The following is a 12,301-nucleotide window of genomic DNA, read 5'->3' as shown; positions in this document are numbered from 1 at the left end:
GATAAATAATCTTATCAGAAATTATTACTATTCTCATGTATTTTGCTTACACTGTTCAATTTGGAAAATTGCTCCAGCACAGATTCTCTGTATTAGATAACCTACCGTCCTAGAGATAATTACTTTTCCGTGCATTATATCATTCTTTTTGGACTTGTATTCATAGATATACTCATTACAGTGATTTAGGTGTCCGTCTGAAAAACATTAGTCTTTTAAAAAGGAATTCACAGCAAAAACTATTTATAGCATGTTCAGCATTTCTCGAAACTCAGCCCAACATGCTGCTCCACTGCGCCAATCCCAGGTTGTTGTTTGTGTGCTCAGCTCCTATTTACCTTTTTATTTACATGTTGAAACATATTTGTGCTCTATTTATACTATCTCAACTCATGTGTATGCAGTTCTTCGCAGTTTCTCTTGTGCTTTGCAGTGTTGAAAACGCTCAGCACTCACTGTGCACTCTTCTCCAGATCTATATAGATTTCTTTTTATCCAGCCTGGTCCCAGCTGAGAATGATGTGCATACCAAATAATACAGAGACCTACTTCTTAAATTTCTAATTTTAGTTGTTGGTATATAAAAAAAATTCATATTCAAATTTGGCATCTGAGGAATATGGGTGCTGCATTTATTCCTTCTGGACAGCTCAATAAAACAATCCAACAATCCTAAGAACTTATTTCTATAATCTTATTTAAGCAGGACCAGATGATCAACTATTAAATTCCCAGTAGGAACATAGGTTTTATCCATTAAAAACCTTCAAAGTGTGCCAATCGGATTCAGCGGGACTTTAAGGAAGTGGACAGATCTGACTTTATTCACAGTAACCAAACACTCATATGACTTTTGGATTAATATGCTGAATTTTGATTGATTCACAGGACAGAAGGAGAGCACAAAAAGAAAGAGAGAAAAGTCAAGCTCATTATTCTTATTAATAAGCTAATAGACACAATATGTTTTAGTGGCTTTAACCTGAAATAAATGTTGGTAATAATCCACGCCACAGCTGTGCCAAGGTTTAAAGAAACGTCTTCTGCTTTTCTTTGATTACATCCTGCTCTTTAGGGATTCAGTTCAGGGAAATCAATAAGGAATAGCTGACTCAGCTTATCAATACCATTCATCTGAAAGTGTCAGTGTTGCTTCTACAGATTTTTATAACTTGAATGTCACCAGTGGCATCAAATCACCAAATCACTTGTATGTCCATGTCTTTAGTTTAGCAAAAGAGTGTCTGAAAAGTGTCACCATGAACTAAACCTACTGGTGAGGCTGTGAACACATGCACGGATGGACACACAAAATAGCAAAAAACAGAGCGTTGATTTCAGCGGGCGACACCCCAAATTATGATTTCTTTTCATTATTTTTCACCGACCTGCAGTGTCAGCGGATGCGCTGCTTTTCCTGTCTCCACTGCAGAGGGCAAACTGGCTGAGGCTGAATCAAATCATAATCCTTTAAAATGAAAATGCCACGACACATGAACAGTGCATCCAGATGGCCTGTGGTTCAGCTCAGCCACAGGAGGTCCCCACTACACACCAGAATATCATGTTCCCCTGTGAGAACAGAACGATTTGCAGTGGCCTTTTATGTTATCAGCGTGATCAGACGGACCACATCTCGAAACGTCAGAGAGAGACACCAAGCAGAAAAATTAAAGACGCAGCGCATTCGGATTGCCGTTTTCCTTTAATTCACTTGATCCATCAAAGGATTTACAAAGCCTGCTATTTAAATACTCCCCCCCCCCCCAGAATGATAATACTGTTCAAGAATACAGCTGCACATTGTTGACATATCCGGACTCCAATGACATTATTATGAGCAGACTAGCACCCAGAAAGTCAATGAAGAGGCAATATTTCATATCATAATAATTCTCTCTGTTTGGAGATAGAAATAAATCCATGCAATATTCATCTCTAGCCTTTATAGGTGTTTCAGATTTGGCACCATCTTTAAGATGAGGTCAGTGAGAGCACCCTGAGGTCTGCCTCGGGTTTCTTCGATAGTAAATAATGCCAATAATTATCTTTATAAACAATTTGAGTCCAATAGTTTGTGTTTGTGACAGACCAGTATCAGAAATTGTTTCCTAATGTGATGACTATTCAAGTACCGAGGAGAAGTGTCCATTACTTTTACAGACATGATGATGCAAAAAGCCTGAACCACCAAAGGGATCATAGAATGTAAACCGACCCTCACCACCGTTTTTAAAAAATACTCAGATAGTATCAATAAATGCATGATTTATAAATTTTTTTCCCCCTAAGTATCATACAAGCTTAATAGCACTACACGTCATGTAGCTGTCAGTGCTGTGCAACAAATATTCAATAATACTACTGATAATAACAATATTAATATCGATCATAACAATTCATTGTAAAAATTCGCAAATGCTGTTCAACTACCATGTAAAGGAAATGTTTCAACAGTGTGCTTTTTCTTCCAAAACAAAACCAAACAGAAAGAAAAGGCTGTGGGACCACAGTGTGACGATCACACTGCTCTCACAGAAATTGGCACTGTAACATACTGTACACTCTAAAAGACTGACAGTCCCTCGGAAACAGAGGGGGCTGTCAAAAAGGAGCAGAGAAACATGCAGGCCTCTGGTTTGGCATTAATGTCAAAGGCCTTGCCATTCACTCTAGGACAGGCAAAAAAGTATCAGGCTCAGGAAACATGCCCAGAAAACAAATAAGACCCTTAAGAAGGAAGTAAGAAGGGAGAGATATTCTGCAACTTGCAAAAAATATGCCAGTCGGGAGGCAGCGGGATTAACGTGATAGTGGCTCTGATTTGGATGAAGAATACGAAGAGGAAATCTAACAGAGCAGTAAAGGTAGAATGCATTAGAGCGTGTCCTGCGAAGGAGGCGGCAGAATCATAAATTATTTTTGACTTGAGGGTTGTTTGCACGGCGATAACCCAGAAGAACTCATCTCGCCGTTGAAACATTAGCTCTGCACCTTCCAATAAACACAGATTCTATTCATTCACTTATTCGCAGCCGAACCGATGTGGAGCCTCCTCCTCCTCCTCCTCGTTACGAGTGCAGTTTGCACAAACTGAAATCATTTACTACGTGAGATAAGGTTTCTGTTCTCTAATTGGAATCTGACAGTACTGCAGTACTAAAACGAGCAGGTTAATTGTTACCGACTCTAGAGGCAAATTGAAATCGAAACCACTGGGAAGTGTCAAATTTCAGTGGGAACTTCGGTAACTGTTGCTACAAATACTCAAACCTGTGCACTGAAAGCAATAAATAAAACTAACTCAAATCACGTTGGAGATTTACAGACACTGGGCAAACTTCTGTTTCCTGAGGCATGTTAAGATCTAGCACAATAAAATAAAAAGAAAATACATCTCTCATCTCATTAAGCACTGAGCAAGGCTGTTCTCTAATAACAAAGCAATAACAAACGTATTTAACAAGACATGATACGCTCACTGGGTTGCCAGTTCGGTAGCTGACTCCCCCAAAACCTTCAGCCACCAGGACAGAGTTGACCAACAACAGAATGTCCACCTGGCAACACTCAACTCAACGCCTACAGCCAGTAGCTTCAGGTGTGGTGAAGACAGAGGAGCCAGGCAACGCCATGCCTGCACCTGTACAGCTCTAACAGCAGGTCATCAGAGGATGGTGCAGAAGAACTTCTTCTCGCGGAAAGGGTTCTCGGAGGCAGGGACGGGCACGATGAGGGGGTCCTCGCGTATGTGGGCGTCACAGTACGCCATCAGGTCTGCAGCTGCTTTGGATACCTGAAATATTAAGACAGACATATACATTTAGACATATACTGTGTTTTGAAAATTGCTTTAAAGAGGATAGTGTTTGTTGTTTTGGACACATTAGCAGCTCTACAAGGTTTTATGGCAGTGCTTTGAGCTAAATGCAAACATGCCCACAGTGCTGATGCATGACTAATGCAAACATTTGCTAAATAGCACTAAACACAAAGCAAAGGTGTAGCGGATGGGATGGCCGTTAGATTTCCATCTAATTTATTCATTAACCAAATTAATGAAAGATTAAAATGTGGGCCTGATAATGGCACTAGGGGCGTTTTGCTCTCAAACTCTCAAAAAATAGCATTATATAAAGATGATGTTAACGTCGTTGGTTGCTTGATGATAATCGACGATGAGACTCAAACACCACGATGTTGGAAACAAAGGCAGCTGAAGACATTTGGCAAGGTGAATAATGGATGGATTGCTGGAGAAGAGTGCGTGGCCTGTTTTCATCCTGATAAACCTGAAGTGGAGCTCATGTTGGTCTTCTTGTCTCACCGTCAGACAAAGGTGCAAAATGATTCCAGATCTGAATTTGCACCAGATGAACCATGTCCATAATCTGGGTGATTGTTAGATAGCTCTTTCTACCCCCCATGTTTCTGCTTCATCAGTGCCTGCGGTGACTGCACTGCCTGTTACCTCAGCCTCAGGCGAGAGAAACTGGCAGCTCATTTGATTGATTGACAGGTGTTAAGCTGGGACTTTGACCAGCTGAGGTCAGATGAGGGCGGGACTAACAACACATTTCCTGCCTTAAGGTGAAATGATGCATATTTGTAGTTTATTTTTTTAACTCAAACAGTGACTGTAAATATTAAAGTTCAGTCAGACTGTCTGTAGGTTTCCACTAGGGAGATGAGTGTGTGTGTGTGGGGGGGGGTGCCTCAAATGGAGAGCGGAGGAGCAGCTGCATCAGAGGGACAGCGAGGGCTCCGGGATCTACGTGGAGGACAGAGCCATCTGATCTCCGTCCTGCCATTTCACCTCACCTACTGCTGCTCTCACTGGAGAATACTGTGCACAAAATCCATCCTGGTGCCTGATCAGCGCCGGTCTTACACATGGATTATTACATTATTGTCATCACAGCAGAAAAACGAAACCTTTCTAAGGGATGTTGATGATCAATAGCTCTACAGCACTCATGCAAGACCGTTCATTCCTACTTTAATAAAATGCTTCATAAAGATACAGTAGGCTTTTAAATTAGAAAAAGGTTATAATAACAACTGGGCACTGCAGTTTTTCACCAACGTTAATCAAACAGCATTTGTCGAGGACTGTTTTCAGGCGTGGATCAATGCACGTTAGGTTTTCATGGCATTAGTTGACATTAAGACAAACATGGAACCAGCTTTATCCTTTAACCTTCTGAGAGAATTTGACATGTTGAAATGTAAAAACACTCAACGATAAACCAGGACGTCATTCTTGATTTGAGCACAGCACCTTCTCGTTATTCTTTATCTAGGTTGGGTTTCCCTCCTAAGGCAAATATGTGGGGTTAGAAGATGATTATAGGTGTAATAAAGAAAATCTTTCTTTTTTCCAATTTTAGTTTTGTGGTTGTGAAGAACTGGATACTTTCACCTCTTCGGGGCATCCAGCAATCCTTCACATGAAACCGTCTTAAAATGAAGTTGAACTGTTCACAGTTCATATCCACACTAAGGCCGTAACTTCTGATGCGGGGTCACTGCTTCATTTGAGGGGGTCACACACAGCAGAAAGTCTGAAAAAGCACTGAGCTGTCGCCCTGCCTACAAGAAACTCGGGAAAAAAGCAGCTATGTGAGGTTGTAATGCGACAATCTGGGCTGTAATTAGACGGCAAACGTTAAACGCAACAGATGTTAAATGCCAACATCTGTCGCTCAAGGTGACAATGTTCAACAGGCCCAATGTTTACGATGGTCGTGTTCTTAATTTAGTATGTTAGCATGCACACATTTGGTAAAGGACACATGAGGCAGATGGAAACGCGTCAGGTCAGCAGGTTTTTGTCCATTCAGCAAAGAAAACTAACATCAACGCAAAATTCAAGGGATCACCAAAAGATCATTCCTTCTATGAGGACATCATGAATGATGAATGAAACAATTGTTTCACTGCTAACACGGAGAAAACAACAATACACACGTCTAACTACTGTGTCTCCTGCTCCTGCTGTTGAATTTTTCACCACATATCCTCTTTTAGAAATTACCAACATGAAATTCAAAATTAAAGCAGAGTGATGAGACATAAGAGCAACCAGCAAAGCAACACATTAAGCCCCCCACCCCCAAAAAATAAAGCAGAATGACAAAGCAGTGTTATCACGCTTGGTTACCCCCCCGTGTTTCTGCTCTATTACTAACTGTTGCAGCTACTTCACGCCACCTAACGAATCTCCATTATTCATGTTCATAAGACGCCATATGTGCTGTTGCTCTGTGCATGTTTTTGCAACGACTCTGCCCCTGATGAAGGCTGAGAAGTCGGAGACGGCACAGTGCACCTCTACGTGATGTTTCAGAAAACACAGGTGACATTTTCTTTGGTGAATTTGACAAGACCCGCCTCAAAAACACGTCTGGATCAGGCCTTGAACTCTGAGCAATGCTGGATAGTTCGTTTTGCATTGGTTGAAATAGAAGAAAGGAAAAATCAATGGGACAAAGAAATGTCAACTCATCAGTGGATAAGTTTACAGCATGCACAACAGTTCTGTGGTGAGTGTTAGGGGTTAATATACTCAAAATGGTTGATTAGTATTTAGCTGCATATTGATTTCAAAGGCTTTGTGTCTCCAGACTACGCGATCCAGTCATTAACTCGAGTATACACGCCTGCACAAAATGGAAACATTAATAAAGCCTTCTCTTTCAATGCAAGTAAACAACGTAATTATTCTCATAATCAAAGTAAACGCAATTGTTACAATATTATCATAAGTGAAGCCAGAGTTTCTGCAGAGAACGGGAGCCCCAAAGGACAAAAAGTGCTATTGCACGTTGTGTGTCATTAGGCCCAGACTGACTGTAATTACACTGCAGCCCCATGATGGAAGGAGAGTCCTTCTAATTAGCACAGATCACATTCCTTTGGCTGATTGAGCAATTAATGAGAATGTGGTGATCCCTCAATCAGCAGCACGGAGACCACTCTTCACTGATACACGCTCTCCCCTCGTCAGATCTCTTCATTAAATTTAAGGGATAGTCAGATATGACCAACTGTCTGTTGTCTTCTCTTTCATTTAGAGCCACGTTCTACTTCAGTGGCTCTTTTTTTTTTAGAGAGTACATTAATGAAGAATTACTTGGATCTCCACATCTGATGTGTCAAGTGCCTAATAAAGCACAAGCAGCTGCCCGCCTATCAATCATCCAACAACTGCTGGGAAAATAATAGAAACGTGAAGCCGCGCTGCAGCTGAAGAGCTCCTCCTGTTCTGGAATAAGAATAACGTATAGAAATAAGAAAAATACAATATTTATTTAACTGCCTAAAGCCTAACGTGGCCCGCTGACTTGATCAAAGTAATTCTCGTCCTTAATGTATTTTTAAGTATGTCGTTGAACATAATGTGTTGAGAAATGTGAGCACTGCTACAAAGACCATCCCCACGTCTTATGTGCAGCTTTTTCGACGACAGGCGTCACGCTCAGCTGAAACTTTCGGCGATTGATTTACATATTTTGAAGAGCCGAGAAGCTCGGCCCCATGAAACCCTAATGAAACCAGTTAAACCAACTCAAATATGCCACCGTTGAAACTGGGCTTTTAACAGCTGCAACTCTGGCGCTGAAAGGTTTTTCACATTAGACAGAAGATGCACTCTGTCAGTCACTTATGCAGCGAGCTCACATTTTTGTCAGCCCCCTCTGTGGAGCGGAGTGAAAACCTTTCAGATAAAAATCAACCGTGACATTTAAGAGTCATTTAAATTCAGGTCTGATGTGTGTGTGTGTGTGTGTGTGTGTTTTTTTGGTTTTGTTTTTTTTTTTTTTCATGTAAGATGCTGAGGTCAAATCTCTTCAGTGATCTAAACACTTGTCAGCTCATCTGTGATAACAACCTAACATCACTTACCTTCACCCTCATCACACTCAGCACTACTGCAAACAACTTACTTTACTTTGTTTGCGCTCTATTTTGGGCACGACAGCCAATTATTATGCACGCTCTCATTTTGCATTCGAGCAATGAATAGTTTACAAGTTAGACAGCCTTGTTACACTTGATGCCGCTGTCGTCTTTCTTGCCTGGTGATCCGTACTGAGATAGTCTCAGATATCTCTGTCGTGCTGTCACCACTAATTGTAACAACACATTTATTCTTTCCATTCCCAACAAACAGGCAAAGGAAAATAGGAAAACTCATCATTTATGGGTTTATGCCTGAACATAGTGAGTAAATGCAAAGAGCTGAGAGGATAGTTCACTTGTCAAAATGGATTAGATGAGTTTCCAGAAGTTGAACAAGTTGAACAATGTGCAGCTTCTTTTTAATTAGCAGAGTCAAGTCGGTCTCACGCCGCCGTGTCGCCCGTGTTAAGCCTAATACTGGACCTTCCAGGTTTGTTGTTGTCACCAGCTTATCTTAACAGCGAGAAATTGCTAAACCAAAGTCAATAATTGCTTTGGTGTCCTGGGGGTTCTGGGGGCTTTAAGACGATGATTATGTAATCCCAACATCTGCAGTTTCAATCTGGGCGGGGGTTCATTTCCTGTTATCTCCTTACTGCACCTAATAAAAGGCAAAACATGTTGAATGTTCACCAGTGCATTCGAAATACTGTAGTACTAATAGTACTACTACAACTCTTTTTATTTGTTTAAATGTTGTAAAAGAAGAATATTATGGAATGTTTTCTAATTTTGTGTTTATAATAATCAATATCATAAATATTGTTTTTAGTAAAAATTGGGGGTGCTTTTATTTTGATGGACTAAACTGGTCTAAGTTAGAAAAGGTCCATGTGTAGATCCACGTTTGGTGGATCTTTGGTGCTACACAGCAGTTGTAGTCAACTCGTAGGTTAATTCAGGGGTCGTTTAAATACGTCTTCCAACCTTGATTACAAGCTGGGGATAATCTCTGTTGCTTTGCTTTTGTTGTGCTGAGTAGGGATGATGGTATAGAGCGGGTTTCCATATAACGTCGAGCCAACAGCCTCGGGGGTTGTGGGGCAATCATTCCCCGCGCACATGAGGAGCATGAGGAATGAGATGATGACATGAGCTTTTTAAGCTGCACAAGAAGTGGTTCATGAAAAATGGTGAGAAGCGCCCCCCCACCCCCCCCACCCCGCACACACTCCACAAACATAAGAATGTGAAACGTGGTGAACACATGACAAAGTGAAAATAAAGACTTCTTCAATCAGTAGAGGTCATATAGAAATCTCTATTTATGGTGACAGTATTATAACATTTTAAAGCGCGGTGACCAACCTGCACCCTCAAGAGTATAGAAGTCAATGTTTAAATGTTTAACCAGGACTTGTTTGATAAGGTCTCTCTCTTTACTGCTTCACAATAAAAGTCTGGTGGAGCCGCACGAGGCTGAGGCATATTATTGAGCAATGGCTTATTTAACCGTCTAGATTTTCTTTGCTGAGTCTAAGAATCTGAATCGGTGACCTCAAGCTCACGGCCTGCTGCACCCTTGCAGAAATCAAACACTGACGATGTAAGATGAGGAGGAACCCTGCGTGCGCTAACCAAGGACAAACTCATGGTCAGAAAAGACGACTCAAAGTGGTCTACAGCTTCCCCCACAGTCACCGCCCGGGGGGTACCTGGGTCTCCTAGCTCTGCACGGTAGAGATGACAACAGTGGTGCTTTCAGGGTGAACTGAGGCTTCGTGCGAAGCCTGTTGAGAGAACATGGACCAAACTAGGCTGAGAAACATTCATTTTGTTGGTACCCTTGTCTATTGCCAATATTGAACTATGGGTAATGTAGTCACCAGGGGTTGATGAAGAATTTGTGAAATAAAGAAGCTGATCTCAGTTTAAACAGTCCACTCTGATCACACCTTAAAGTGCCATTAGGGAACTGGTGGAGTTAGTTTTACACAACATGCACTGAGATGACAAATAATGCACAACAGTGAACATAGGAAGCAAGATACGGACTGTTGCTTGTTCTAGATAATCAACAAAGCTCCACTTCTGCCTTTAACTTATAACTGTGCTTTGAAACAGTCAGGAACCGTCAGTGCATTAATAGCGGCACTAACAGGGACTGTGAGCTGCAGATTTATGCACATGCATGTGTGATTGACTAAAATGTTGTTAGTAATGGACGAGCATGTCACCAAGTGCGGCTCACTGATGTGTTTTTAATCGTTTCTGGATAACAACAGCATCCACGCTTCAGCTCAGCAATGGTGTATCTTCACTTCACTAAGACGCTGACAATCAAATATGATAACGTTTCCAATTCCAACCAAGCAATACCATTTTTGTGCTTTGTTCAGACATAAAACCAATAAAGTGTTTGCTGAGAGCTGATGAGAGTCACTCATAAAGATACAGCGGTGCTCTAAACACCACCAAAAAATGTCCACGCTGCAAATTTCCCATATTGCAGATTTGGTATTTTAAAAAATGATGCAAATGTTTGCTCATGGACACAGGTATTAAAAAAAAATGAACCCCCCGTACCTTTATCCTATCCATGCAAGCCTCCATCTTCAGCTGCTCAACAGCTTTCCTGGCTTGGGAGATGCTGGCCGTGCTGTTGTTGGCAATACCGTCCTTCATGGTGCTTCCTGTGATGCACAAAGGGGAACACATAGAGTCAGTGAACATCGCATAAAATCCAGCAAGCAGCAGCCCCCCTGGCGATGTCTCTGCCCCCCTTGGAGCAGCCATTCTCTGCCACAACCTTTTTTTTTTTTTTTTTTTTATTTGAAGGACCCATTTTGTCTGGGGGAATCTGCTTTACAGCAGCGAAGCTCCATTTTATCTGAAGAAAGAGCTTTGAAGGGAGCAGCTGGACAGTGTCATTTCTCAGTCAGTCTTCATGCATGGTCAGTTTTCTTTATTCCCCCTTCACAGAGATGTTGTTATTCCTCACAATAGCAGGCTGCCAGAGAAGTTCTGAATGCAGGAGGCGTTTGGACACGCAACTCGTTGGAGCTGCACGCTTCACCACGGGGCTCTAGTGCTTTGCTCAAGGGCATTTTGACATCGGTGGGTGGATTTCAAGGGAATTAAAACCCACAACTTCCCTTCCTCTACATCTCCTCAACTTTCTCTTCAGTGAACATCATTTCATGTGTTCCACTGCAGTCTCTGGGTCTCTCTATGTGGGGACTCTACCTCATTTAAGGCCCCTTGACCCCCCTCAGTCCTCACAGCACAGAGACAATGCACCTGACCACATATGGCTTTTCTAATTGTGTGCATGACAACATGCAGCTGATCACTGAGGTGGGATGCTGCTGTTGAATCTGTTCACACTCACTGTGGATTTTTTCTTTTCTATTCTGCATCGATTTGATTATTTTATCACATTTAACTGTATTTAAACGGACACAGATGTTTTGCAGGCGCTCATTTCATGTCTCCAATCCCACCCTTCGTGCCTCTAAAGCTAAATTTCCAGCTTTTTTTTTAAAATCACAACCTCGCAGAAAAGCTATCAGGCCTTTTTCTTTCTCCAACGATTCGTGCACGCTGACGCTCGCACGGATGCTTTTTGGGGGCTTGGACAGGGGGTCTGCGACGTTTTACCCAAATGAAACGAGGCTAATTGTGGATGCAGATCCGTCCAACATGGGCGACTCTTATTTCTAAAGGGGATTAAATTGTGATCACACACAAACACACACACACACAAACACAGACCGTGCGAGCTGCGGCCCTGGTTAGAGAGAAAACAGCAAACCACACATGATGAAAACAACTAATGATGTTAATGAAGGAATCATCTTAAAATCTCCTGCTGCCTCGTTGCATCGCTCGGTTATGAGCTGATTATTTAGGCTTCTGCCGCCGACCTACCTGAAATGTGCCAATGGTTTTCCAATTTGGAGAATTCCGGGTTGACTCCACCCAACACACACACACACTCACACACACACACACACACACACACACAAAAAGAGAGGATCTGTCAAATATCAAATGATGAGTGGAAATCCCAGCCTCGTCTCGGTGTGGAGGTGAATCCTGGCGTTTTAATGTCGCCTCAGCGGTTCGTCCGGTGCGAGTCGTGCGTATTCCCGTGTAGGAAGATGAGATCCAAGCGGCGAGGTCTTGGTGAGCACCACGGCTGGACTTGGAGAGATGTTACGCATGCAGCAGGGGGGGAAACCTCTGTATGACGATCAGATACAGGCTGTGGGGCAGGGAGCACTCGATCAGCGGACCAGGAGCTGCAGCAGCGACAAGCCAGGATGTGTTTCTACTGTACAAACGGACCCTAAACGCACCGAGGCGCCTATTAGTCGAATTAGGCTGCTGTGCT

At 42.3% G+C, this 12,301-nt stretch overlaps 1 protein-coding gene across 1 annotated transcript; it reads right to left on the bottom strand.

Annotated features, from left to right (window-relative positions):
- Positions 1-2,477: 2,477 nt before the first annotated feature.
- LOC113158190 (guanine nucleotide-binding protein G(I)/G(S)/G(O) subunit gamma-4) lies at positions 2,478-12,213 on the bottom strand. Its single transcript, XM_026353919.1, has 3 exons — positions 11,836-12,213; positions 10,492-10,598; positions 2,478-3,796 (listed from the first exon to the last, which is right to left on the bottom strand). Exons 2-3 carry the CDS (start codon positions 10,588-10,590, stop codon positions 3,668-3,670), a joined length of 228 nt encoding a protein of 75 aa, XP_026209704.1. The 5' UTR covers positions 10,591-10,598; positions 11,836-12,213; the 3' UTR covers positions 2,478-3,667.
- Positions 12,214-12,301: the final 88 nt, after the last annotated feature.

The sequence above is a fragment of the Anabas testudineus genome, chromosome 15, assembly GCF_900324465.2.
Source record: "Anabas testudineus chromosome 15, fAnaTes1.2, whole genome shotgun sequence".
Lineage (NCBI taxonomy): Eukaryota > Metazoa > Chordata > Actinopteri > Anabantiformes > Anabantidae > Anabas > Anabas testudineus.
This window is presented reverse-complemented; position numbering and strand designations above follow the sequence as displayed.

Bases quoted from the DNA above. Each gene is read 5' to 3' on its own strand.
- LOC113158190 (XM_026353919.1), bottom strand. From the start codon at position 10,590: ATGAAGGACGGTATTGCCAACAACAGCACGGCCAGCATCTCCCAAGCC. The intron at 3,797-10,491 runs GTACGGGGGGTT...TTAATATTTCAG, and splicing joins CTTGCATGGATAGGATAAAG to GTATCCAAAGCAGCTGCAGA.